This window comes from Meriones unguiculatus, chromosome 21, assembly GCF_030254825.1.
Source record: "Meriones unguiculatus strain TT.TT164.6M chromosome 21, Bangor_MerUng_6.1, whole genome shotgun sequence".
Lineage (NCBI taxonomy): Eukaryota > Metazoa > Chordata > Mammalia > Rodentia > Muridae > Meriones > Meriones unguiculatus.
In genome coordinates, this window is record NC_083368.1 from 29,745,694 (window position 1) to 29,773,019 (window position 27,326).

Sequence of the window (27,326 nt, forward strand, 5' to 3'; positions counted from 1 at the left end):
GAAATGGTTTCCTCTTGAAGAGTGGTCATGGTCCTGGTGTCTCTTTACAGCAATAAAACCCTAACTAAAACACAGACCCAAAACATTTCAGAATGGAGTAGCTAGCGGCTTTCAGCCTAATTTGTGGATTGGTGAGAAAGTTTGGGAGGTGAACATAGTGTTGAGAGAGGACTCTGGGTCACAGCCGGGCCTGCGAGGGAGCTCAGCTCCCCACCAGCTGTGTGAATGCAGGCAAGGCTCAGAGTGTTTCTGAAGACAGTGACAGAATATTTCAGAAGACTGTTATATGGATAAATAAGAAATACATGTCATATCGGCACAGGATTTTCTCACAACACTATGTGATAAACATCACACAGTACCTTCCACGTTTCCCTTGTAGCAGGAAGTAGTACTGGATGTTTATTGGATGGGATGCAGCCAGCTGTGTCTTCCTGATTCTCCCCACTTTTTTTCTGTTCACCCCCCTCCGGGCTTCCCCTTCCCACACCTTTGCTTATTCAGGTCTTGTCTGTTAGCTCAGGATCTAGTCTTGATCTTGAGGAGAGGCAATGCAAGAATCGTAACTTACGCTCTTTCCCTAATTTATACCAAACATATCTGTAGGGGTGTAGAGGCCTTTTCTAGATTGTTGTCATCCCTACAGGAAATTAGAATAGGCTCCTATAGGAATATACGTTGGCACTGTTGGAATGTAAATACGGTGACCAGGGGTCTATGGCTGTGCCAAGAGATTGCAAACCATGACCTCTGAACGCAGCATCTTGATCTCCAGCCTCTTGGGTTTTTAAACTCCCAGAGATTCACTGTGTTACAGATGTGCATTGTTATCATGGCTCCTTAGCAATTTCCTGAGCAGTAGATGTTTGTGGTAAGAGTTCTTGATAAATTTCTAAATGAAATGAGTTTCAGCTTGGGGCTGTTGCACTTGTTTCTAGTTTACTTCAGGTTCCCAGCCCTTTCTGTGTCTCGTTTGAAATCCCAACATGTAATAAAGCTGTACTTGTCCAGTGTTCAAGGCATTTAGTGCTGGGTCACACAGTCTGAGTCTATGGAGTCTGCTTTTGGAACTGTTCTGGTGGCATCTGCCTGGATAAGGCAAACTGCTTTTCCTAATTTTCGCACAAGTCCAAGGGAGGAAAAGATAATATCCCCTTAGCTAGCCTGCCAGTGCCTCTGAAGGTCATAAGGAAGCACCTGAGTGATGTTAAAATGAACTACACGCACCTGCAAATCCATGCATCAGCTTCAAAACCAAGCCCACCTCTCCTTTACATTATCCTTGAAGGCAAGTTTTTTTTTTTTTTTTCTTTTTGGTTTTTCGAGACAGGGTTTCTCTGTGTAGCCTTGGTTGTCCTGGACTTGCTTTGTAGACCAGGCTGGCCTCAAACTCACAGAGATCCACCTGCCTCTGCCTCCACAAGGAAGGCAAGTATTTTGAGCCCTAGAAGCCATAACTATTGTGGTTCAAAATCTTTCTGTGCAGGGCAAGGTGGTGCACACCTGTAATCCAAACACCTTGGGAGGCAGAGGTGTACAAAAGTGAGTCTAGGACAGCCAAGGCTACACAGAGAAACCCTGTCTTGAAAAACCAGCCAACCAACCAACCAACCAACCAATAACTTTCTGTTATATTCTTTGGGATGCTAATGAATCAAAGTCAAAATTAAATAAAACTAGAAATATTTCATAATATTTAATGAGTACATACTTACCAAAGTTGTCATTCTTTCAAATGGAGAAAACATAAAATAAATGTCTATGAATTTGATAGAATTATTTTTCCTTGAATGCAGAAAACATTCCAGCAGCCGAAAAGAAGCTGGATGGTATTTTTCTTCATCTGTTTATTTATTCATACTTATTTACTTTAGACAAAATGACATGTAGTCTAGGTTGACCTTGAATTCTCTCCCTGCCCCCTGCACCTCATAAACAGTGAGGAGATGCTATGGCAAAGATGGGGTTTTGTCTTCTCTGAAGGGAGACTATGTGACTGTGTTTTCACAGTTTATTTTTCTTCATCCTACATGCTTTAAAAGATAATTCCAGGTAAAAGTATTTTCTTCCTGACATTTCCCTTTTCCTCCCATGGGTTCTATTTACTTCCTTCTGGACTGACTCTGAACTCTTGGTCTTCCCGCCTCCACCTTCCAAGGGCCAAGGTTACAGCTACAACCATTGTACCCCTTCTCAGCATAACAACTTTATGTAGAACAATTCTCTCTGTTAAAATAAATACAGTTCTCTCAAAATACCCATTGCCACCTGACCTAACTTCTCTCCACCTGTTAACATGGCCAGCTTTGTTTATAGATTTGAGCTATGAGGGGTGGGGGGATAGAGGGAAGAATTGTAGCTTCTTCCTGGTGGCCCATGGGGGTTTGGCAGTCATGGCCCAAAACCAGGCAACTATTGTGCATAAGCCACTGGGTCTCTCTTTGGTTTCAGGCTTGATGACTGCTTGTGTTAAGTGCTGATGGACGGTCTTCATTAGCTTATAAAGAGTAGAGGAGATTTTCACTATATGCACTTTGTTTAAGTATGGCATTTTCTAGCTTATTATCTTTTGGGCTCTCACTGAAATGGGAATATGGTTGACTTGAATTGCCTCACCCCCACCGAACTGATGGTGCTTTAGCCTTAATCAGCCAATGATATGGTCAGCCCCAGCACAACTATTTGATCTGTTCAACACGAGGTGCAGGCCATGTTTCTCTCCATCTTCACCGACGTTCCCCGGTTTGCCCCTGCCCTGCCTTTTCCCAGACTTCTTCAGTTCTTGGCATCCTTGTATGGCTTCATCAAAGGTAACATACAGAGCATATCCTTCAAATCTTTGTAGTTATTTGTAAGAAAACACAATTGAGGTAAAATCCCAAACCTGTATTGGTGTGTCAAGGGGACTGAGGACGTCCGTCACCTTAGAAACTGGCACACAGCAAATGTTATCAAATATTGTTTAATTTTATATTGTTAGCTCTCAGAAAATATTCTGAGGGAATAACTGAAAATACAGAAATATATCGTTAGTACAAAGACATTTCAATTGTCATCTTAGTAAGAGCTGAATATAGTCTACCTGTTCTATTAGGGAAATAGCAAAAGAAAAAGCCCATTTATATAATAAAAGCTTTATATAAAAAAACCCGCAAGATTGTGAAAGATGTATGATATCGTGTCTGATATGTGATATTAAAAGCCTGCAAAATGAAAAATAAACAGCCTTTGTAGATTAGGCAGAAAAATGTCAAAACCAGTGCCTTTTAGTTATTTCAGTGACATGTGGGAAGATTGTGCAAAAATCCCCTTTTAGCTCCAGGCTAGAGCTAGGCACGCACAGCCTGCTAAAGGTCACCTTGGGAAAGGCACTATCCACGCAGGAAGCCAGAGCAGGCTGCATCTCAGCAACTGCTGCTCTTCTCTTTTACGCTGTTTCACAACTCTCTCAGCTCTGCTTTTTGCCATGCTGACAGCTTCGGGTTAATCCTTGAACTCCATGACTTAAAATTATAACAAAGACAGATCCTAGAAGCTACATCTTTATACTAGGAATTAATTTCAAAGGTGCTTAATATTAAACAGTATTTGGAATATATTATGCAGAGGGCATACCACACCCCTAAACAATACCAAACAGCAGAGTGAAATTTTATAGTATTTGCTTACCTTACAAGCTAAACTTCTGTCTTTTTTGACATTTTTATACAAGGACATTATCAGCCCTTTCCTGCTTATTTCACATTGAAAAATCCAGTGGATCTTCCGCTCTTACCCTGTCATTCCTTAACCCCTTCCTTGTAGAGGAAGAAACTTGTGACAATTAGATAGATTTTGATACCTCCAAGGAAAGGTTACTTCAAACCAATTGTGATGTTTTTGTTATATTAGAAAATATTTCCTCATAGAAATTATCCATAGTGTTAAAAGCAAAGTCAAGGGGTACACATGACCACACACTCACTGTGGCTAGGCTGGGTGTGGCGCAGTGACATAGCATTTTCGTACCATGCATAAGGCCCTAGGATTGAGCTCAGCACTACACCCAAATCAGTATCATCCCAGATCAGTATGACAATCCTTATGGTCATCACTCCTTCCAAAAAACAAATAAATCCTCTAACACTTTATTTGGGTCTCTGTAGGCATGCCAAACAAAACCTTTACTATGACCATCAGTGTTGTTGTTGTTTTTTCCACTTACGTCAGTCCTTGAACGAGAGAAGGAAGTTGCACAGACTCTTCCGGAACTTTGCAACACTTTACAGCATGCCCACAATCAAGAAGTTTCTAAACCTCATCATGGCGGCATACGAAGGGCTTCTGGGAGAGGAAGTGGGGGAGGCCTGCAGTGAGTCATCACAGGAGGTGAGGCAGCGAGTGCTCCCTTCCTATTTTCGACTTTCAAGGTCAGGCAACATTTCTACTGTGATGATGACGTTGTGATGACGATGAGAAAGAATGCTTTCTTAACTGGGCACATCATCTCCGAAACATTCACTGCAACAGTTCAGAAGGCCCGGCAAATTCAACTTTATCTCAAATATCTGACTTTCCATTCAGGGCCGATTTTGAGTACTTGGCGTTCCTTTCCCAGCCCTGGCGGATGCGCGTGAGGGTTTTGTCTATGCACGGCATGACGAGGATGAACTTCATCACCAACACCGAGCAGGGGACGATGAGCGCTAAAATATAGGCTGAAGGAAGGTTCCACCTCAGAACCGCAGGGCTGAGGAATTTCTTTCCACCATACACCAAAGTGTGGGCTGTGCACAAGACCAGGGTCAGATAACCCAGTTTGGACTAATCAAAACAAAAACATGGAAGTTAATATCATTCACATCTTAAGAGTGAAATACTGCGTGCTAATGAAGTTTACTTGCCAACAACGCCAAAGGCAGGATACTATTATAATATTTAGGACACCACTAGGTTTAGAAATATATAATCTTTCTTCAGGAGGATAAATATTTCATTAAGATAGAAAAAGATTTGTTTATTGATGACGTGCTAGTTTTGTCTTAACCTGGCTTGATAAAAGGAATGTCCCAGGAGTAAACTCTTATTTATAAGTTTGGAGACATGAATGCCCTGTTTGGCCCACAGAGGAAAATTCTCGTATTGATCATCTTATCTGGAGTTCAGAACCAAAGGACTTCCGCAAGCTTTGCATTCTTTTCTGTTACTGGTCAAAAGCAGATGCTAGCCCATTTCCATCACAGTAAGAAACAAGTGCTAAACTGTGCTCAGGAGGCTCTGAACTCTGAAGCTCAGTTTTTCTTTCTGCCTTAATTCCTTGAATTTGTCTACATTTGGGCCCTCGGAGAAATTGCAGGATTTGAAATCCAAATCTAATTTCAATTACTAATGGTCTGTTTTCTTATCCAGGTGCATGGTGAACTTGCATGGGAATTATCTGGAGGGATTGTTAAAACAAATTGGTGGGTTCCACCTTCAGAGCTTCTTGTTGCTCGGACTGGGTGGGGCCTGGGGCTTTGTGGCCTAATAAGGTCCCCAGGTGCTGCTCCTGCTTCTCTGTGGATGAGCTAGGTACTGTGAGGACCACTGGTCTCCAGGAATAGTCACTACCTTTAATGAGGTGTCTGGTGGTTGATCTGAGGGAAAAATGAATTCCTCTCAGACAGACCAGGAGTTAAGTCTAGGGTGATGATACTCATAACATTTTGCTTTGGAGTTCTAAGCTTTATGGCAAATCTGCCTTTTCTTATGCCTTTTCTCAGTATGTCCAGATCGAAAGACTGAATTTAGAAGGCGAAATTTTGCCTTTGGGTTCTTTTTCAGCTTCTACCCAGTGCCTCTACACATCGATAATAGCTTTTTGGTGTCTTCACTCTGTGGTCTCAGTGGTGGCTCTGGGAGTCTCATGAATCTTGGCAAGATGTCCCAAGTAGCAAATCAAACCCCTGTCGAGTCTGCGTGTCGGTGTCTGAGTTCATTTTCTGAGTGAACTGCTAATGAGTTGACTGGGGAAGTCGGGGAGCCAAACGGAAAATGAGGCATGATATGAGAGCAAAACTAGAATATTTGTAAAAAGCTATATTCAAGTTTCAGCACCAAGACCTTTAAATTTGAGGCACTTACCTGGACAAACCGGAACTCTCTCCAGTTGACGGCGTTGCTTACTGATGGCAAGGAAGTGATCCCCAAGAGAAGAAACAGAAAAAATCCCAGGATTCCCAGTGCCAAATAGGAATCATTAAGCCATGCAGTGGAGGTACTAAATGGGATGTCTTTATTAGCCAAGGCCTATGAAAAATGGGAAACAATTAAAATGGATGTTCCTTACACTTTGCCCTTCCAGAGGGACTGCAACACACCCCTACATGCGTTACTTGTGCAAAACAAATTGTGTATCATTTCCAGTTGATCAGTTAGGAACAGCCTTGGAAAAATATATTTGAATGTTTTGAGCAGAAAAGATAATTGGTTCTCCTGTGATTTTGTTATAATTCTTGTTTCTAGGAATATGTAGGGAGTTTTAATTCACCCTATATGCCCTAAAACAAAGTCAATATTTATTTTAACCTTCTTTAGCACATGGCTTTCTGCTTCTCAAACAAAACGCAGTGTTTTCAAACAATCACATCAAAATTTAGTTTTATATTCTGTTTAGTCTCTCTCTTTCTCTGTTTCTCTCTGTCTTACACACACACACACACACACACACACACACACACGTTTGAGTCTTTCATGCTGCTTATGTCATAATACAGAATTACACCACTCACATCACATTGTGAGAGGAATCAGGCCATGTAGTGTCATTTGTACTGAAGAAACTTCCATGCATTTGTTGTTGTAAGTTACTGATTGTTTTTGAGACTGTAGCAAGATATATCAAAACCATTAATTTCTAAACCAGAACAGACTCGCAGCATTTCTGCTCTAAATGCTGAAAGACTACTTCAGCTGATATTTGTCTTTGAGTATTCTTAAGACAGTATTTGGTATTTGTTCAGAACTGTTTGGTTTTCTGGCTATGAAGAACAACCTTCCACAAGTCAAACATTAATGGGTTTATAAGCACCCTTTTGTCTATATTGCTGTGGCTCATTTTTGGGCAGACCCCATGCTTAGTGGACAGTAGTTTAGACTTTAAAAACAGACGCTTGAAACATAAGCATTTGTGCTATTGACTCTTACCCAGAGAAACCCTTGAGTACCTCATCTGCCAGTTGGTCAGTGTCTGTGAGCCGAGGATTAGACCTAGAGTCAAGTGAGTCTGGAATCTAACTTTTATTCTCAGTAGTTCTATGGGATCTCAGCTGGATTCATTTGCAAGTCGTGGGATAATGTTTCTGATTCTTGATACTTAAAAAAAAATGAAGATACTAGATAGGTTGGACAAATCATGCCTCTAATCCCAGGACTTGGAAGATTGAGGCAGGAAAATCATGAGTTGGAGGCCAGCTAGCCCTAAATCATAACCTGTTTAAAAACCAAACCAACACAAAGAACACGCTTTGGGGAGCCATCTTTTGCAGCTGTGAAATGGACTGTGGTAGATCAGGCTCATGCTTTGACCCAAGGAGTAGAGAACTACAGAGGGGAAGAGATTTACCTGAGTAATGGTGGAGTTTCTCAGTCTCCATCGTACATAGTAACGAATAGGAATCACGAGTGTGTAGATGACATGAAGGAAGGCAAATCCCAGAGCCACCAAGCCCAGCTGCTTTCTGCAAAGCATCCAGTGGTCAAGCCAGTTTGGGAATCGGTGGTACTTTGTCCCTCGGTAGAGCTGCAGAATGGCGGCAAGAATACCAGGGAGGTATACCAAAGCAAGCAGGGTAAGTGCTGTTATAGGAAAGACACGGTTTGGGATGGAAATCGCCAGGCGAAATGTAGTATCCATTTTGCCGTTCACATAGGGGTAAATCACTTCTCGTATAGCACAGTACACAAAGAAGAAGACACACAGAACAGAGGACAAGTAGAAAGGGAACCTCCACATTGGAAATAGCTGCAGAGGGTAGTTTTCTATTTCATTGGCTGCCAGAAGAGATCCTTGATCCAATGGATTAAGTCCCAGAGTACGAGCAATGTCCATCACTCTGTGCTTGGCTTTGCCATCATTTCCGCAGACAAACACCTGAGTTAAAATATTTAGTTCCATATTTATTACTTTCTTTCTTTAGTAATTATCATTAAAAGTTATATAAGCATTACACAGAAAAGTAACACAATAATCAACTATCTTAAAAACTGAGATAGAGAATTAACATATCTATGCTTTGAACTGGCATATGTGTGCTGGACAGTGAGAAGCTGAGCTTCTTAGTTGAGGCTGATTTTAGCAACATCGTGTTGCTGTAACATGAGGTTCTCTGTAGCATGAGTAATCTCATCTTTCTCCTGCGTGTGGGTGTCACATCATTTCTGACTGTGGCTTGTCTCGAGGCATAAGTGGACCCAGTGTCAAGCAAGTAGAAAGCAAATCAACAAACGATTCCTTTCCAGTATGGGCAAGAGGACTCTAGATTTGGACCTCATTTTGTTCCAGCAAACTATTAATAAAAGTTGAGATGCACGTGAACCACAATTGATGACACTTCTCAATCAAACCCAAGAAAGTTGTCCTTAGCCCAATTAGAAAAATGAAATATTTCTGGGTATTTTTTTTTTAATTGTATTAAGGTAAGGAAACCTGCATTATTTTAAACATTAAAATATTAAATACATGGAAGCATTAAGCTTTAAAAGACTGAACACAAGTTCATTTCATCTTACCTGGCGACTGGCATCAAGCGTTCCTGACTGGAGAGCCCAGGCTGAGATGGTGTTAAAGGCTTTGACCACATGCGCTCCTGGCACCAACTGAGCAAGGTACTCAGCATTTGATTCTGGATACTGATTGATTTTGCGGTTGTTACTGACATCTACCAATACTTTTCCATTGAGAGAATCAACTAGTTCAGTGAGGAAGTCATAGTGCTCTCTGTGCATAGCCAGGACTATGATGTCAGACTTCGATGCTGCTTCGGAATATGGCAAGACCTCTGCTCCCCTGGGCAGAAGGCTGGACCCCTGGGGGTTTCGACTTCCAAAAACAACAGAGTAACCACACTGAAGCATTTTCAATCCCAATGATTTCCCAAAATCCCCTGTTCCAAAAATGCAGACAGTCTCTTGCTTTCCTGAGGAATTTGTAGTCAGAGGAAACACATCTGTACACGTTTTCTCCATCACTGAAAAGCAAACAAAAGAGATTAGCGGTGTAGAAATTCAAAGGACTTAAAGATCATCAGCCTGTAACTGAGACTCCCCAAGACATTAAGCAAAAGAGGTGCCATGTTTACAAAAGCGATTGGACATCTTGCCTGGGAATCCAGCCACAATGTTCAGAAGCTGGTGTCCTACAACTTCGTAGAATAATCTAGGTCACTCTGCATTCTTTGGGAGAATAGTAAGTCTTCTTTCAGGACAACTTTTCTCTCTCTCTCTCTCTCTTTTTTTGGTAGGGGAGGGCTCTGCTTTTCAATGATGTATTTTTCCATGCTGAGAACTGCACTGTCTACCAAGGACTAGACAGTTGGCAAATATTTGTCAAGCCTGAGCAGGATGGAATGTGAGAGTCAGAAGGAGCGGGGTCCTCCCACGTTTCAGGCACAGCGTGCTGTAAAGGAGGAGGCTGAACGGAACAAAGGTACCAATGAGCAAGGGAGAGAGAAGCTGCAGTAGAGAGGATGGCAGTCACAAAACTTATGTAAATACATGCATAATCGCGCCTTTTTAAAAAAGGGGAGCTTTGGAAACTTTCCCTTTCTGTTTAGTTCATGAAAAAGTCCAGTTGCCTTAGCTGTGCTTGACCCAAGTCATGCGAATGCAGAACACACAGACCAGGCAGATCTTTGCGCTCACACAGGAGTCATGAGACAGACAAGAAACACAGGAATTTCGTGTATTACCACAGAAACCGTGACTAATGAACACAGCTGAATCATTTTACTATTTTAGCTATTCAGAGATGCCCTTAGCAGGTGCCAAGAAGGGTATGAACACGTGTGAGAAATTACCTGGGGTTGAGCAAGGTTCTTCGTATGCAAGCATGGCTGTCCTTTGAAAAGTTCTTAGCAAGATATATGAACGCAAACTAGCAGAGCAAACTTGGCTAGCTGCAAATCAGTTAACATAGAGAGAATATACATTACAAATAATATGTACTATACATTATAAATATATAGCATGTATTAGATATGATAAATTATAAATATGTAATATATACCATATACTATATAAAAATAAACATATGCAAGCATATTATATTTATAATGTATATTAATATATTTTATGTAATATATTTATATATGCTTTAAATTTATATAATTTTCATATATAATTTTTATACTTATGTGTAATATGGTATGTATTTATAATATATTATATAATATATATTTATAATGTATAATACATATTATATTATACATTTTATATTTATATATAAATTTTAGTATCATATATAACATACATTACATATATTTGTAACAGATAATACATATATATTGGTATTTTCAAGACAGGGTTTTTCTGTGTAGCCCTGACTGTGCTGGAACTCACTGTGTAGACCAGGACGGCCTCAAACTCATACAGAGATCTGCCCACCTCTGCCTTCTGAGTGCTGGGATTAAAGGTGTGTGCCAACACTGCCCAGCAGTTAACAGCTATTTTTACAGCGCAAACCTTCAAGGTGCACCCAACATACTTACCATTCCGTTCTGTACACCTGTTTTGTGTATCAAAGGACTGACTAACCGTTTCCTCATTCTCATCACTACTTTATTCTAATGTCTTTTTTTTTTTCCTCATACTGAATTACTATGAGCAAAACTTACAGAATTGGTGAATTTACTAGAAAGCAACGTCTTTGTAGCAATATTCTCAGGGGTTGCTACAAATGCAGTGATTTCAGGTGATTTGGGCCGTTTGACCCCTGAATTAATTCATTCTACCTCTCTGTAAAGTTTTGTAAAAATTAAGATATCGACTCTGTGGCACTAGTTCCTGCATTTGCTGTGTGTGTGTGTGTGTGTGTGTGTGTGTGTGTGTGTGTGTACAGGTGCACACATGTGTATGTTTGTAGAGCTCAAGAACAACTTTGGGTGTCAGTCTCAGGAAGGCTCTCTCCTCCTTTGAGACAGGCTCTCCTATGGGGCTGAAGCTAGCCAAGGCTTGGTTGGTGGGCCAGTGACTCCCAGGACCCATTTGTACCCACTTCTCAAGTGTTGATGTTACAAACTCCCTCCATGGTTGGTTAGTATTTTCACATGTGTCTGGGAATCCAGTTCAGGTCCGTGCGCTTGTATGACAAGCACTTTCCTGACTGAGCTTCTCCTCAGACCACCTTTGTACCGACTTGCTAGCAAGGTGGCCTTTGGCAAGTTATTCAAACCCAGTTTTGCTATCTTTAAGATGAGAGTTAATATCTGCTTCGGAGTCACTGAGTCTTAGATTCACTTATGTATCTCACAACAGTGCTTGAGACATGAATGCCGAATGAGCTAGTTTATCTTTAATAGGCTACTTAATCTATTCATTATCTAAAGAATTTAACCCACTAGTTACTTAACTAATGTCTCTATAAAGTACATAACGAGCATTAATCATGCTTACATGACTGAGATTATTTTAAGAACATGCAATAATGTGAACTAGAGATTATGATGAGCCTACTCCACTTACTTTCCTTAATAAAATCCTATATGAAATGGCTGATATAGCCACATGAATTTATCAAAACACAGATGTAGAAATGGATGAAGTATGGATTTCTCTTATTTATAATTTTTTAATATTTTCATTTAGTATTCTCTTAAAATGTATCTAGACAGTTTAAGGTAACATCCCGGGGCTATTCCTCCAACCATTAAAACTTGTTTTCACTTTCAAAACTTCAAAGATGTCACTGGGTGAACTGCAGATGTAAAAACTGGTAAGGGGCTATTAAATGTTACTGATTGACCCAATAAAAGGAAATTCGGGTTACTTCTTCCCTGAATACTTCCTCATTGTGGTAGAGGTGATTCTAAGGTTGACACTTTGTGACCATACCTTCAGCCTCCCTTCAAATCCCCCTGGTGATATTTCCAGTCTCTGGGCTGAATTTTAGCTTTGCTCAGCAGTCACTTCCCAGCAGAAACTCAGTTTGGGAGTTTGACATCTGTACCCCTGGCTTGTCATGGTGCTTCCCTGGGACCTGTGCCTGCTTAGCATTCAGCTCTGAACTGTCCACGGGGGCCACAAAGCAACAGGGAGCAGCTCTCTGTGGATGCTGTCTTTCTTTTGTGGCTCCCTTTTCTTCTGGCACGCAGTCTGACACGTTTCTCAAGGCTCCTTACACTGCCCCAGGGGAACAGAGCACTTGTTATCTGTGGCCATGGTTAGCCTAGCTCCCTCTTTCCCATGTTCCCTGGCCATGCCCTCTGCCCTTCTCTCCAGGTCCCCTAAATCACAGGTCTAATAAATCATTGGCATGCAATCCTTTGTTATGGTTCCGCTTGACATGTAACTCAGGATAATATGTGTATGTATATATATGCTTTATTTATTTACTTATTTATTTATTTCAATTTATTCACTTTGTATCCCTACTGCACCCCCCTCCCTCATCTCCTCCCAGTCCCACCCACCCTCCCTCTTTTCCCCCTATACCCCTTCCCTAGTCCCCTGATAGGGGAGGTCCTCCTCCCCATGTATCTGACCCTAGCCTATCAGGTCTCATCAGGACTGGCTGCATCATCTTTCTCTGAGGCCTGGCAAGGCTGCATCCCCCAGGGGATGGTGACCAAAGAACCTGCCACTGAGTTCATGTCAGAGACACTGAGCAGCCTATGAGCTTCCTCTGAGCAGGGTATCTAGGTCCTCTCCATTCATGGTCCTTGGTTGTAGTATCAGTCTCTGCAGGCCGCCTTGGCTCTGTTGGTTTCCTTGTGGAGTTCCTGTCCCCTCCAGGTCTTTCTCCCTTTTCTTCCATAAGGTTCCCTGCATGCTGCTCAAAGTTTGTCTGTGAGTCTCATTATGATTTAAAGTTACCATGATTGGAATGACAAAATAAACAACATAAAAAAAGTTAACAACTCATTGGAGCAATTTACTTCTGAGGTCTTGGGGAAAATACTGTAATTATAGGTGCTTGCAGAAATATGATGTATGCATAGGGCGTCTTTTACAATAGTGCTGTGCAGAGGGTTACCACACCCATGCCATAGTTTACCTCAAAATAGCAACATGTAAACATGAGTTCATGAAGGTGGTAAGGTTTCTTGCTCAGACTTTTCCAAAATGTCCAACCCTACTCTTACATATGAAAATAGAGGAAAACAGGAAATTGTAAGAAAGGCAGCCAACAGGAAGAGCATTTACCGAAGGTAAAACAGGTTAAAGAGTTAAAACAACAGCCTTCCCTTTCCCTCCTCCTTGTGGGCACTACACCACATCAGCCGGGGAGCTGCAAAGAACGAGAATTTCCTAGCTTGGAAAACCTCCAGGACTGATTTACTTCCCATGGAAACATCTTCCAGAAAGGTTCCTTGACCTAAGCAGGACAGGCAAAGTAATCCCACAGGAATGTTTACACAGGTTTGAAATTAACACCCAATGACGCAGTGGCAAAGGTAACTTTGATGGCCACAGAGGCGGCTGTCATCCAGATGAAGAGTCTTGCTCATCATACTCCTCTGTCTCTGCATTCCACCCCAGGCATTGGGAACCCGAGGCAGCATTCTTTAGAGACGCTCCCACTGAGGCTTCCCAGGAGAATGAGAGTTGCGTGGGCAAACCGCAAAGAGATACAGACTGTTCCAGCACCTGGCATCTCTGTCTGCTGCTTCTCTTCATAGCCGCACCCATCTCTCTTCAGAGAGGCTCTGATTTGGAAACCATTAATCCACTCTCTATAGTTTTGTCTTTCTCAGAATGCTACAGAAATGATATCACACGCTTACACGGACAAGTTGATAGTCCTCTTTTCTTCCTTGTTTGTTTTTCACTCAGCGTAATGAATTCATTACCCTGAGATTCATCCAAGTTGTTTTGTTTATCAGTTTTTCCATGTTATTTCTGAGTAGTATTCCAGGGAAGAACTGTATTGCCATTGCACGTAAAACATTGTTTCTGGAGACCAAAGCCAAAAAAAAGGCTTGTACATGCCAGGCACATACTTTATCCCTGAATGACACCCCCAGTCTCAGAGTTACCTTCATCTGATGGAGGAGCTTTTAGTTGTCTCAAACTTGCACCACTGCAATGAACATTCATGTACAAGTTTTGGCATGACAGAAAGTTTCTATTTCTTTGGGGTAAAGGCTCCCCAGTGCAATTACTGGGTCATATGGCAAGTTTACGATCAGTTTTATGCGGAACGGCTTGACCATTGTCCAGAGGCCAAACTGCTCTACATTCCTGCTTAGTAATTTATGAGTTCCAGTATGTTTAATTTTAGCTACTTTTTATTATTTCAGTGTGGTTTTAATTGGTATTTCCCTAATGGCTGATGATTCTGAACATCTTGTTATGTATTTACTTCTCTTCTGCATGCTATCCTCAGTGAGATATTGCTTCAAGTCTTTTTCCAACCTTTGTCCCTCCCTCCCTTTCTCTTGCTTTCCTCCATGCTCCCCCTCCCTCCCTTCTTGCTTCCTTCTTTCCCTCCCTTCTTTCTTTCCTCTCTCCCCCTCCCTCCTTACCTTCCTCCCACTCTCCCTTCATTCCCAGAGATAAAGTTTTACTCTAGCTCAGGCTGGCCTAGAAATCTGTATAGCCCAGAGCAATCTCAGACTTGTCCAATAATTCTGCCTCAGCCTCCCAAGTTCTGTGATTATATATATATATGAGCTACCCGACCCAGACTTTTGCCCATTTTCTAATTTGACAATATATCTCATATATATGTATAGATATATTAGATATATGAGCTTTTGTAGATATCTGATTTATAAATATATTCTCCCAGCCTATGACTTGTTTTTTATTCTTTCATGTCTTATAGAGACTTTATAGAAAAAGAGTTTTTAAAATTCATGACATCAAATTATTGATTCTTTCGTTTTATAGATTACTTATTTGATATGTAAGAACTTTTCATGAAGCCCTAGGTTCTAAAAATTTTTCTGAAAGTGTAAAAGTTATCTCTATGAAAGATCATCTTGAGTGAGGTAGCCCAGAAAGACACACATGGTATATACTCACTTATAAGCAGAAATTAGATCTATAATATAGGATAATCATACTACAATCCACAGAACCAAAGAAGCTAAGTAACAAGGAGGGCCCAAAGGAGGGTGCCAGAATGTCACTCAGAAGGGGAAATAGAAGAGACAGCAGACGTGGATGAAGACAGGGAACTGGGCAGGAGATGGAATGGGGAAGGAAACAAGAGAGGAGATCAGATGTGGGGAGAAGGGGGATGGGAGGTGAGAGGGCTGGGAAAGAGAAGGGAAAATGGGAGGGGGGTTCTCTGTGACAAGCTGGAGGCCTGCAACAGAGTAGGCTCCTGGGAGAATATGGGTGTGATTCTAGCTGAGACTCCTAGCATTAGGGGCTCGGGGGAGGACAAGGAGGAGACTGAAGTGACCCCCTCCTAGTCAGCAGGACTAGTGGACGGAGGGGAACAACCCACTGACAAAACCTTTGATCCAAAGATTACTCTGCCTACAAGAGGGGCCGGGATAAAGAGGGAACAGAGATTGAGGGAATGTCCAACCAAAGATTGGCTCAACCTGAGACCCACCCCACGCTAGACAGACAGCCCTTGGCACTATTAAGGGTACTCTGCTCTGCTTGCAGACAGGAGTCTAACAGTCATGCTAGACTCCACCCAGCAGTAGATGGAGACAGATGCTGGGACCTGCAGCCAAGCATGGGACAGAGCTCTGGGGTCCTGTGGAAGTGTGGGGAGAATGATGGAAGGACCTGGAGTGGACAGGAACCCCACAAGAAGACCAATAGAGACAACTAACCCAGACCCACGGGGGCTTTCAGAGACTGAGATCCCAAGTAAGGTCCATGCATGGTCTGGACCTAGAGCCCTGCACATATGTGGGTGGCTTTGTCTTCATATGAGTCACCTGGCGAGTGGGGGGAGGGCTGTTCCTAACATGGACTCTGTCGCCTGCTTTTGGTGGGACTGTCTTCCCTGGCCTCAGTGGATGAGGATATGCTCAGTCCTGATGTGATTTAATGTGCTGGAGAGGATTGATATGGGGGTGAGGGAGGGGACTCCTCTTTTTTGGAAAGGGAGAGGAGAGGGAACTTGGGAGGAGAGGAGGGAGGGGGCTGCCCTTGGGATATAAAGTAAATAAACTTAAATTGAAAAAAGTTATATCTGTGATCTATTTTTGGCTTATTTTTTTTTACAAGGTTTAAGGCTTAAGTCAATGTGTGTGTGTGTTGCCTACATAAGTTAACTAAATGCTTATCTATCATTTGTTGAAATACTGTCCTGCTTTATTAATTGCTTTTGCACCTTTGTTAAAAGTCCATAGTCCATGACAGTATGGCTCATTTTTCTGGGGTCTCAATTCTGCTCTACTGACCTATATATCTGTTTCTTTGTCTATACCATACAACACTGATAGCTATAAGCATGTATATAATATATATATGTCTAAAATGTTTACTCACACACAAATATATGTCTAAAAATTTGATAGCGTCATTCTACTGTATTGTTTTTAAAAAAACTATTATAGCTAATCTAACTCCTTTCTCCATGTAATTTGTACAATGATCTTACATATACACAAAACTTTCTTTTGAGAGTTCTACTTTAAAAAAAACCCACTGTTTTAAAAATTCCAAATTTATAATGCAAATTAATAGACAATTTAGGAGATTAAGTATATAGGCTGCGTTACAATGTTAATTGGTTGGGCTGGGAAGGCAATTCAGTTGCAAAGGGCTCATTATGAGCCAGAGGACACCTCACTCATGTCAGAAGCCAGCTGCTGTGCGTGCTTGTAATCCCAGGGTGGGGAAGGTGGAGAGAGAGAGAGATGGGAGGGCTTGCTGCCTGGCCAGCCTAGCCTAACTGGTGAACGCTCCGGAATAGTTAGATCTTGTCTCGTAATCCCAACGGTGGATGTTTCCTGTGTGACAACACTCTAGACTGATACGTGTAGCCTCCACACATGCGTTCTTGTGCACATGCACACACATGTGTGTTCACACGTACACATGCTAACTCATGTAGTAGCAGTAGGTAGATAGCCAGTGAGTAGGGAGAAGTTTCACGACGGATAATAGCATAGACCTCATTTAAAAGATAACTCAGAACTTGTATTCCTTTATGTACAAAAACCCTGGTACATTTTACCACTGTCAGTGCCTTGTGGGAGATCATCTTTGCCAGGTCTTTTAGTGAGAATGTCAGCAACCTAAACATGGCTTTTCAAAAAGTGATACTTTCTCACCTTGAGATTAGAAAATGGACCATTTGTTTCACCCAAAGATTTTATTGAATAAAAAGGAAAATACGTAAATATTTATATATGTGATACCATTTCTGGAAGGAAAGGAAAGAAAATAATCTTTCTGTGGTACAGGCGATTTAAAAAGGTGTAAGTACCCACCGTGATTTCCTCTGTCATCTTTAATTCTAAAACCACCCAAAGAAAATTTGAATTCCTTACATAAAGACTGACCCTTATTTATTTCCACACATTGCTGGAGTCAGCTTACTTATTAGCTAATCCAACTTCATATATTTATGCAAACTAAAGATGCGAAAATAAATTTCATATGAAAAAGCCTGGAGATGATCCAAACGAATCTAAAGAGAAAACTGTCATTGACATAACACATAACTGTTAGTTTCAGAAAGTAGTGTGCTGGGGCCTCTCCTAAGGTGGGCAGAGGGAAGCCACCCACAGAGGGCTCGGAAGACTGTGGGGGGCACACACAGGTATCCTTCTTCCCATCACACTCTCCTGACTTTAGTCATTAAAGACTTCCTGGGATCATTATGGGCTGTGGAAGCACACATACTTCTCTAAAGTGTCACTCTAAGCACAGGTGGCTTTTAGCCCTTGCAGCACGTTTAAATCAGGTGGAGAGCTTGCACAAAAACCAACCCCTGATCCATTTCACCTTCTGCACAACTTTTCCCTGTGGTCTAGACAGAAAACTAGGATTCCTGTCTTTATGAAGAGCCAACGGCAAAATGAGGCCTGAGCGAGCAGACCTCACGAGGGACAGCGTCAAAGAATGAAAGACTCAGGACTTGGCATCAGACCGCAGGTAGCTTTTCTCTGTCATTCTGTCAAGGACATTTTACAGGGATGTTAGCCAAACTGAGAAAAACCTCCCAAACCTCCCATGGAGTTCCTTAACAGCATCTCAACGCAGGAAAGCACCAGAGCCACTTAGTCATTTTGTTGAAACAACCTTTAGAGTCACTCTGTCTCTTTCTCCATTTCAGAGTTCGGCTTCAGATTCTGAAATGATGCTTCAAACATCTGAATTCCTCTCACACACTCACACATACACACACACCACACACCGGTGTGGGGCACACAGGCTTGTTGAGGATGAAGAGGCAAAGAATGTAGGCACCTTATAAAGTGTTTGGACTGTCTAGAAGTAGAAGACCATAACTCTGAACCTGTATGCTTCAAAATGTGTCTGTGCATTATTATAAAAAATTGGACAATGTACACATAAATAATAAATAGGCTGGTTTAGAGAGTAGTAAGTGTTCTGAAGAATACAGAATAGGGTTACAGAATAAAAATTGCTATGAGAGAGGGGCAGTAAAGTTTTGAGTGCTGGTCAATGTGAGTCTCTGTAAGGAGGTGCCTGGAAAGGAGGGTTGCCAAATTTAATAAATAAAAGTGCACGATACCAGTTAAATTTGGATTTTAGCTAAATAATGAGTAATTTTTAGAGCAACTATATCCTTTGCAACACCTGAAGCACATTCACATTTACTATGAAATTTAGGTTTGTCTGGGATGGTGCATTTTATCAGGTATATGTTATCTGTTGCCGTATTAAAGGCTATCTTTACAAAAATCATTCTTTAAAATAGTTTCATTGGCATGAGAGGTAACCCCAGCACTTAGGGGGCCGAGGAGAACTGTTTTGAGCTTGAGCCCAACCTAGGCTCTAGAGGAGTACCAGGTCAGTCTGGATTATACCGAAAGACCTGGACAGACTCAAAAAGCAAAGTGGAAAGTATCACTTGGCGCTTCCTAGCCGATTGCTCAGTTGTCCATGTGAAATGGAAGGCACCAGATGTTTCTATGTGTAGATCTCTGTGACTGAGCAATAACTGAAGAATATGACAGATTATCTGAAAAGAAACCTCAAGCCTGTGAGCAGCGTCCATCTTTAATGGATACTGATCATAAAACTATCACAAACTGTTATTACCTAAAAGTAGAACAAAACCACAAAGCTTGTATGTATTAACAGTAAAAATAAAATAATATACTCTAAGGAGAAAGAGGAGTCTACAGATTTAAAGCTCACAAAGACTAATTTTCAGACTCTTCATCTAATATCGAATATGCATACCTTTGTGTGCGTGTGTGTGTGAGAGAGAGAGAGTAAAAGAGAGAGAAAGAGAGTGAGAGAGAGAGAGGATCTAATATAGTTCCAGCTAGCTTTGAACTCATTATATAGCTGAGGATGGCCTTGAACTTTTGATCCTCCTGCTCCACCTTCTGAATGCCTGTGGTTATCAGAGTATACTAGGACTCAAATCCAGGGCTTTGTGCGTGTTCTGCAAACACTCAACCAAGTGAGCTACATCCTTATCCAAGGTGCATATACTTCTCACAAATACATGATGCTCCCCATCCTGTTACTAACATGTTGGTTTAAGTAAAAACTGCAGCAAACACCCACAACAGGATAAATCACCATTTTGTGATTTCTACAAAACCTTCTGGTAACTAAAGTTACCAATATCTCGCATTCATAGACATTTTGTTTTTCTTAAATAGTTTTGTCATGTAGCCTGGGCTGGTTTAGAGCTTGATGTGCAGCCAAGGTTGGCCTTAAACTAGGATTCTCCTACACCAAAGCCCTGGGTGCTAAGAGGTGTAAGTTACGGAGTTCATCCAGAAGCTGATGTCCTATCTCCTCATCTACTCAATTGCAAGTGAGCTGCTGAACAATAGATCGTATCAATTATGTTATGAGAAACGCTGTTTATCTCAGGGAAGCTTATTGGACGAGGACTAAGCTGTGAGTCCTTCTGTTAACCAACACAACGACACACACAAAACGTAGCATACAAATTGATCGAGTCTCAAGAATAGAACTAAAGCTAACCTTCACATCAGTTTTGCTTGGTGTACACACTCCTGTGTGGACTGCTACTGCCCAGCTGGGAAGGAGTGGCAGTAGATGCTGAACTGCAGTGCTTCTGTCAGGGGTCTTCACCCCCTTCCAGAGATGGATGACAATACAGTAATGCAGGCCTATTATATACTTTAACTCCAGTATAGAAAAAATATTATTTTTTTCTCTGTAGTATTTTATCTTTAAAATTTTTTTATTATTACAATTTATTCACTTTGTTTTCCAGCTGTAACCCCCTCCCTTGTCTCCTCCCAATCCTGCCCCCCTCCTTCTTCTCCTCCCATACCACTTCCTCAGTCCATTGAAAGGGGAGGAGGTCCTCCCCTTGTATCTGACATAGCCTATCAGGTCTCATCAGGAATGTCTGCATTGTCTTCCTCTGTGGCCTGGTAAGGCTGCTCCCCCCTCAGGGGGAGGTGATCAAAGAGCCAGCCACTGAGTTCATGTCAGAGATAGCCCCTGCTCCCCTTACTAGGGTTCCCAGTTGGAGACTGAGTTGCCAAATAAACCCACACACTTATGTACACCTGATTTTTGACAAAGATGCCAAAATCATACAATGGAAAAAAAGATAGCATCTTCAACTAATGGTGCTGGTCTAACTGGATGTCTACACGTAGAAAAATGCAAATATATCCATATTTATCACCCTGCACAAAAGTGGATCAAAGACCTCAAAATAAAACCAGATACACTAAATCGGTTAGAAGAAAAAGTGGGAAAGAGCCTTGAACTCATTGGCACAGGAGACAATTTCTTGAACAAAACACCAACAGCACAGGCTCTAAGAGCAACAATCAATAAATGGGACCTCATGAAATTGAAAAGCTTCTGTAAAACATAGGATACTGTTGTCAGAACAAAATGACAGCCTACTGATTGGGAAAGGATCTTTACCAACCTTATATCTGACAGTGGGCTAATATCCAGAATATATGAAGAACTAAAGAAGTTAAACAGCAACAAATCAAGTAATCCAATTAAAAAATGGAGTACAGAGCTAAACAGAGAATTCTCAATAGAGGAATGTCAAATGGCAGAGAAACACTTAAAGATATGCTCAACATCCTTAGTCATCAGGGAGATGCAAATCAAAATGACCCTGAGATTTCACCTTACACCCATCAGATTGGCTAAGATAAACAACAACAACAACAACAAAAAAAAAACCTCAACTGACAACATATGCTGGAGAGGATGTGGAGAAAGGGAAATCCTCATCCATTGGGAATGTAAACTCTGGAAATCTATCTGGTGCTTTCTCAGACAATTAGGAATAGTGCTACCTTGAGAAAATTGTTTTTAATAAGTTCTTTATTGATATCATAGTTCCTTGAGCATCATGTGGATACATGGTGTTATAGTGATATCTCAGCACTCTCTGTGAGGATAAATTAAGATAGTTTTACCATTTCCTGGCCATGTAGGTTTGGTCTCTGCTGCCTGGGCTCATTAGATCTTTTGCATGAAGCTTGGGGCACATGGCATGACTAGAGATTCAGTCACATCTTGGTTAATTTAGCTTGGCCACTACTGGCATTTTAAATCTGGACCAACTTACAAATCTGTAGTTCACCAATCATTTATTTGGCATCAGGAGCTGTACCCAGATGTCACCTCCAGCATTCTCTCTCACCGACTGCAAGGTATCTGACTAATATGCATTCTATGAACATCTGCTTGATTTCCTATCTCCAACAATTCACCAAACATTTAGTGTCAGTTAGTGGGCTCGGCTTTTTGGGATTTATTGTCACGGATGTTTAGGAAGTGATTTAATAATTTTAAATTTCAAGCAACTTTGTCCAAATAAAATCAATAGTCATTCACACTCATAAATGTCACTGAAAGTTATCAAATAGATATTGATAACTACTAAATCAGTTAGGAGGCAGAATTTTTCTTTATATCTGGTCTTCCTACCACCCTCCCCCTCCACTCTCTGCCAGAAACCCCTCTAATGGGGCCTTCCATTCTGTTTTAAAATATCTTTGTTGGAAGCAGGGGAACACAGGGAACAGGACAGGAGCCTACCACAGACGAACTCTGAAAGACTCTTCTGGTCGAAGTATCGAAGCAGAGGCTGAGACTCCTAGCCAAACTTTGGGCAGAGTGCAGGTAATCTTACAAAAGAAGGCAGAGATAGAAAGAGGTGGAGGGAACAGGAGCTCCAAAAGGAGACCATCAGAGCCATAAAAACTGAGCCTTGGAGATCCTGCAGGGACTGATACCCCAACCAAGAACAATGCAAGGCGAAGACCTAAAACTTTGGCTCAGATGTAGCCCATAGGCTCAGTCTCCAAGTTAGTCCCCTAATAAGGGGAGCAGGGGCTTTCTCTGGCATGAACTCAGTGACAGGCTCTCCCTTGGGGGAGTGCAGCCTTCCCAGGCCACAGAGGAAGACAATGCAACCAGTCCTGATGAGACCTGATAGGCTAGGGTCAGATGGAAGGGGAGGAAGACCTCACCTATCAGTGGATTGTGGGAGGGGCATAGGAGGAGAAGAGGGAGGGAGGGTGGGATTGAGAGGAGATGAGGGAGGGGGACACAGCCAGGACAGAAAGTGAATAAATAAATTGCAATAAATGATAATAAAATAATTTAAAAAATCTCCTTGCCAGTTTTAGAAATTTCTGGGGACTTCTTAGTCTTTCATCTTTGGGGTAATATTTGCCTCCATGTATAAACTGAGCTGTCAATGGCTCTAAAAGAGGCCCCAGAAGGAGACAGAACTTTCACCCCTTCCTCATGCTATATTCTGGTACTCGGGCTTCTGAGCAGTGCTAGTTTGTAAATACACTTCAGGAAACAGCTTTTCCTTTTTGATACCTAGGATTTTAATCTGTGCTTTCTGGTGGGTGGAGCTGGCTGGCTGGGCAGAAGCCTGAAATCAGATATTAATAGAGCTTTTTTTGCACCGTGGAAATCATCAAGCACTGTTCACCAACACTGTTTCTCTTTAGAGAGTCAGTTTTAGCACCCGCCCTTCCCTACCCCTCATTCTCTTCTCCCAAATATGGCCTGTGCCCACGGAGTTGGGCAAGTAACGGGGTAGATAGTTCAAACCACTATTCTTATCCTGATTCTACTTCATGTCTAAATCTTTCCTTAGAGGTATCCCTTCCCCAAAGGCTCCCAGGTTAATTTTAAAAACAATCCGTGTGATTTCCAGCACCACAATAAAGGCCCCATACTCTGTCTTCCTCACACACTGGGCCAACACAATTTGGGCTGTAATTCCAATACCCTTAGACTCTTGCTTCCCAAAGGGAGTCTTTGTAAACTCCTTCCACCAAAAATATCCCCCAGTTTCTCAGACATGACTCAAAACTATAGTGAGGAGCATTTAGGATCTCAGTCTAGGAAAAGTGTACATCTGGATTATATTGTTAACTGCAATGAATTAACTGATGGACTTTGCCTCAACATCTTCCCAGTTCCTGTATGATTTCTACCTCAATCTCCTCCCATTTCTTACGCTATTTTTTCCTGTGTTACAGAATTGAACATGATAAATAAATAACCTTTGAACTTCTGCTGAGGAAGAATTAACTAGGCTGTGAATCTCTTCATGTGCGTACTAGGAATTGAACTCAGGTCCTCCGCAAGAGCAGCATACCTTCTTACTGCTAAGCCATCTCTCCAGCTCTGCTAACAACTTTTTTTAGAGATGTGCTATGTAATTAGATTATTACATCTTAGTCTTCTTTTTTTTTTTTCATTCAAAATTACAGCTCTCAACTTTTCAAAATTACCCATCCCATACATTTTCTTTGCTTTTAAGCAGCAAAGAAAACTCTATTCTGATGTAAGGAATGATGATATACTTTAAATTTGAAAGAACCATATATCTCTCACAATTACTTTTCAGAAATATGCTCCTGTCAAAGTACAACGTGGAAAGACCTCTCCACACATGGGTGAATAAACTCGGAACACAGAGCAGAGATGTCAATGTCTTCCCTTCTTAATTACAGTGGGAATATTTCTTTTAGAAGAACAGTGCACTCTGTTTGCAAGGTCATGTTCCTGAATGATCTTTAAACAGCATAAGCATTCGTTGTTCTTTATTCTCCAACCATTTTGGAAGAAAAATTATTTTTATATAGGCCAAGTAATTTTCTTATCACATATTGCTCTAAGCATTCATTATCCTTTAGTTATTTACTTAGTTTCATTCTTTGCAGTACTGATTTCTTCTTAACAAAGGAACAAATGTTAATTAAAACCATTTTGGAAATGACCTAAAAGTCACTGAGTAGGTTTCATATATCATGTAGAGCAGCTCAAGAAGTCTTCATAATTAACTAATGAGCCGTTCTTTTCGAATGTGAACAGGTAACATTAGAGGCCTTGTCTTTGTGAATTTCATTTCTATTCTTATCTACGCTAATCTTTAAAAGAATCCTGAAGGCCATACAGAAAAATTAACTATGCGTGGCTTATTCCTGCTTCTTGTGGTGGGAATTATGGGTAGATGAGCTGTAGGTGCTTAACAAATGTCCTCAGGTGACAACTCAATTCAGTTCTAACAAGCCCTCCAGCTTAGAAGGGTGACTGTGTGCTTCTGTTGGCTTTGTTTTCTGCCCATCAGTTATTGGTCAGTATTTCTAAGACTTCCAATAAAATGATTTTATAGCATCTGATTGAAAAAAAAAACATCTAAATGTATTCACTTATTTAACTGTGTGTATGGGGTATATGCACACATAACCTACATGTGTGTGTGCACATGTGTGTGGAGGCCAGAGGTCATTGTTGGCTATCTTCCTGGATTGCTTCTCATTCACATTTTTAAAATAGCCTACATTAATTATACATAATAATGGGTTTCATGATAACATTCTTTTATACATGTACAGGATGCATTTCAAACATATTTACTCCTCCCCCATTAATTTTATTTGTCCCCCTCTCAGCCCTCTAAGTCTCCCTTCTTCCCATTTGGGAGTCTCACAAACCTGGAGCTCATGGATTTGGCAAAGCTAACTGGCCAGTGAGCTCTAGGGATCCTTCCTGGAGTCAATCCAGTGATAAGACTACAGGTGTGTGCCATAGAAACTTTTTTTTTTTTTTGTGAGACTGCTGAGGGCTTGAACTTGGGTCCTCATGCTTTGGGAGCAAATATTTTACCTACTGGCCATCTCCACCGCCCTTAAATTTATTATGAAGGGAACTAGATAGTGAGGACCGTAAAAGACAGACATGTGTTTCTGTGACAGCAGAATCAGCCATGCATTCTTTGAAAGCAAAATCTATACCACTTAGATACTGGCACTGAGGGCATAGGTAATTTAGGGGTAATCCTTCAAGAGACAAGGCAGTGTGGATTAATTATTCACTCTAATGTTCAGTAGCAAACCCGTTTCTCCAAAGTTATTTGCAACACACTGAAGGGCTTAGTATTTTTAGCTTCTTACAAGAGGTTATAAAATCTATTTGGTTTCTTCTAAACAACAGTTAGTAAGCTTATGAAAGGCAGATGTGTGTGAACCATTCTGAAGTCAGAGGTCAGGGCTTGCGTTATGCTGGTTTCTGAACTGCCAGTTGCTATGTGAATTTCAGCAAAACCATAAATGTTGCCAAATGGAGAAAGTGCTATGACCCAATTCTGATGTACACATGTGCCATTTACTTTACAACCTTGAAGTCTGATAATAGAGAGTGCTACATCCTGCTTTCTGGGCTGGCGGTGTTGGCCATGCAGGTAGAATGCATGCAGGTAGGATTTCACACCGTGCTAAATCACAGCGTTGTGAAAACCCAGGGCCTTGCAAAGGCCATATCTCAAAAAAGTTACTGCTTCAAATAAATGTGCCATTTTATAAAATTACACCTACTGTATCAGAAAAAAAAATGTCCTTTCATGTGAGTGACATTTATATGACTGCCATTTATACAGAATTGGACATTCTCACACAGCAAGGTTGAAGAATGGTTTGAAAGCCCGGAGTATTCTCTGAATGATAAATGTGGTGAAACTTTTAGATGCTCCTGTGAGAACAGCTGTGGAGTTTCCTTATAAATACAAAGCTTGCACTATTATGAAAAGTAATTACTCAGTTATACCTGGAGTGTTAGCAAGACTTTGGACACCTTTCGCACCCGCAGCATCTTAAACCATAAGATGCTTAAGTGTGTAACCTCTTAGACCAATCGGCTCTCAACTTATATCTGTGGAACTGAGGCCATGCAACTGAGCTGCCAGTGAGGAAAAGGGACAGAACTCTAAACACTGGGACCCTAAGTTCATGCAACTTGCTTCCCAGGTTACACCATTCATCTTTTAAAGTGCCATTCAGAATAAAATGATAACACCAACAATGACAAAAAACAACAACAACAAAATCCCCCAGACACCTACCACCTGCCTGTGGACAGGCTTTCTTTCCCTTGCGTATCACAAAAAGTATTTCTCTGGAAAAGCAGCCGCTGAGTGGCTTAAGGATATTTAAATTACGACCAAGAAAGAGGGGCCAATTTCAGCTGTGTGTGAAGAAGTCCTCAGATTTAGTGTTATGCTGCTTGACTGCTCTGTGCTCCTCTGCCATGGGTGCTTCAGATTTGCAGGACTCCAGTTCGGAAAAGAATCTGGCCCCGGTGCTTTCTCCTCTGCACCTTGACGAGATGAGTAATCAAAGTCGGGAAGGTAACAACTGGCTGCATTGCTTAACTGATCCTGACGCAGCCTTGGGTGACCTTTCTGTGATAGGGATATGGGGGCGAGTTTGCCTGCATCTCGGTATCAGCTGGCTGGAAAGTGGAGTCCAGAAAACAAGGGTTGGAGGTGGGCTGAGACAGAAAAGGGACCTCAGTCCCTGGCGAGAGGGACAAGGCAAGAGCCAGTAAAGCGACCCACCTGCGGGCGAAGCGCCCCAAGGGCGGTTGGTCAGGAGCAGCTGAGGTGGGCTCTGCCTGCTGGCATGCAGAGGGAGGTAGCCAGCCTGCGCTCTGCGCTGGCTCCAGACTCTGGCCTTTAAGAGGCCCGAGAGCGGAGGGAGGGCCCG

The 27,326-nt window shown here is 41.6% G+C and overlaps 1 protein-coding gene across 2 annotated transcripts; it reads right to left on the reverse strand.

Annotated features, from left to right (window-relative positions):
- Positions 1-2,946: 2,946 nt before the first annotated feature.
- On the reverse strand, positions 2,947-27,326 carry Steap4 (STEAP4 metalloreductase). 2 transcript variants are annotated; one of them, XM_021631117.2, is made up of 6 exons: positions 27,179-27,290; positions 10,035-10,133; positions 8,749-9,206; positions 7,583-8,110; positions 6,103-6,267; positions 2,947-4,803 (listed from the first exon to the last, which is right to left on the reverse strand). In XM_021631117.2, the coding sequence occupies exons 2-6, from the start codon at positions 10,066-10,068 to the stop codon at positions 4,540-4,542; spliced, it is 1,449 nt and encodes a 482-aa protein (XP_021486792.2). In that variant the 5' UTR covers positions 10,069-10,133; positions 27,179-27,290; the 3' UTR covers positions 2,947-4,539. The 2 variants fall into 2 exon arrangements, with proteins under 2 accessions (XP_021486792.2, XP_021486794.2); XM_021631119.2 differs by lacking the exon at positions 10,035-10,133 and having other exon boundaries at positions 27,179-27,326.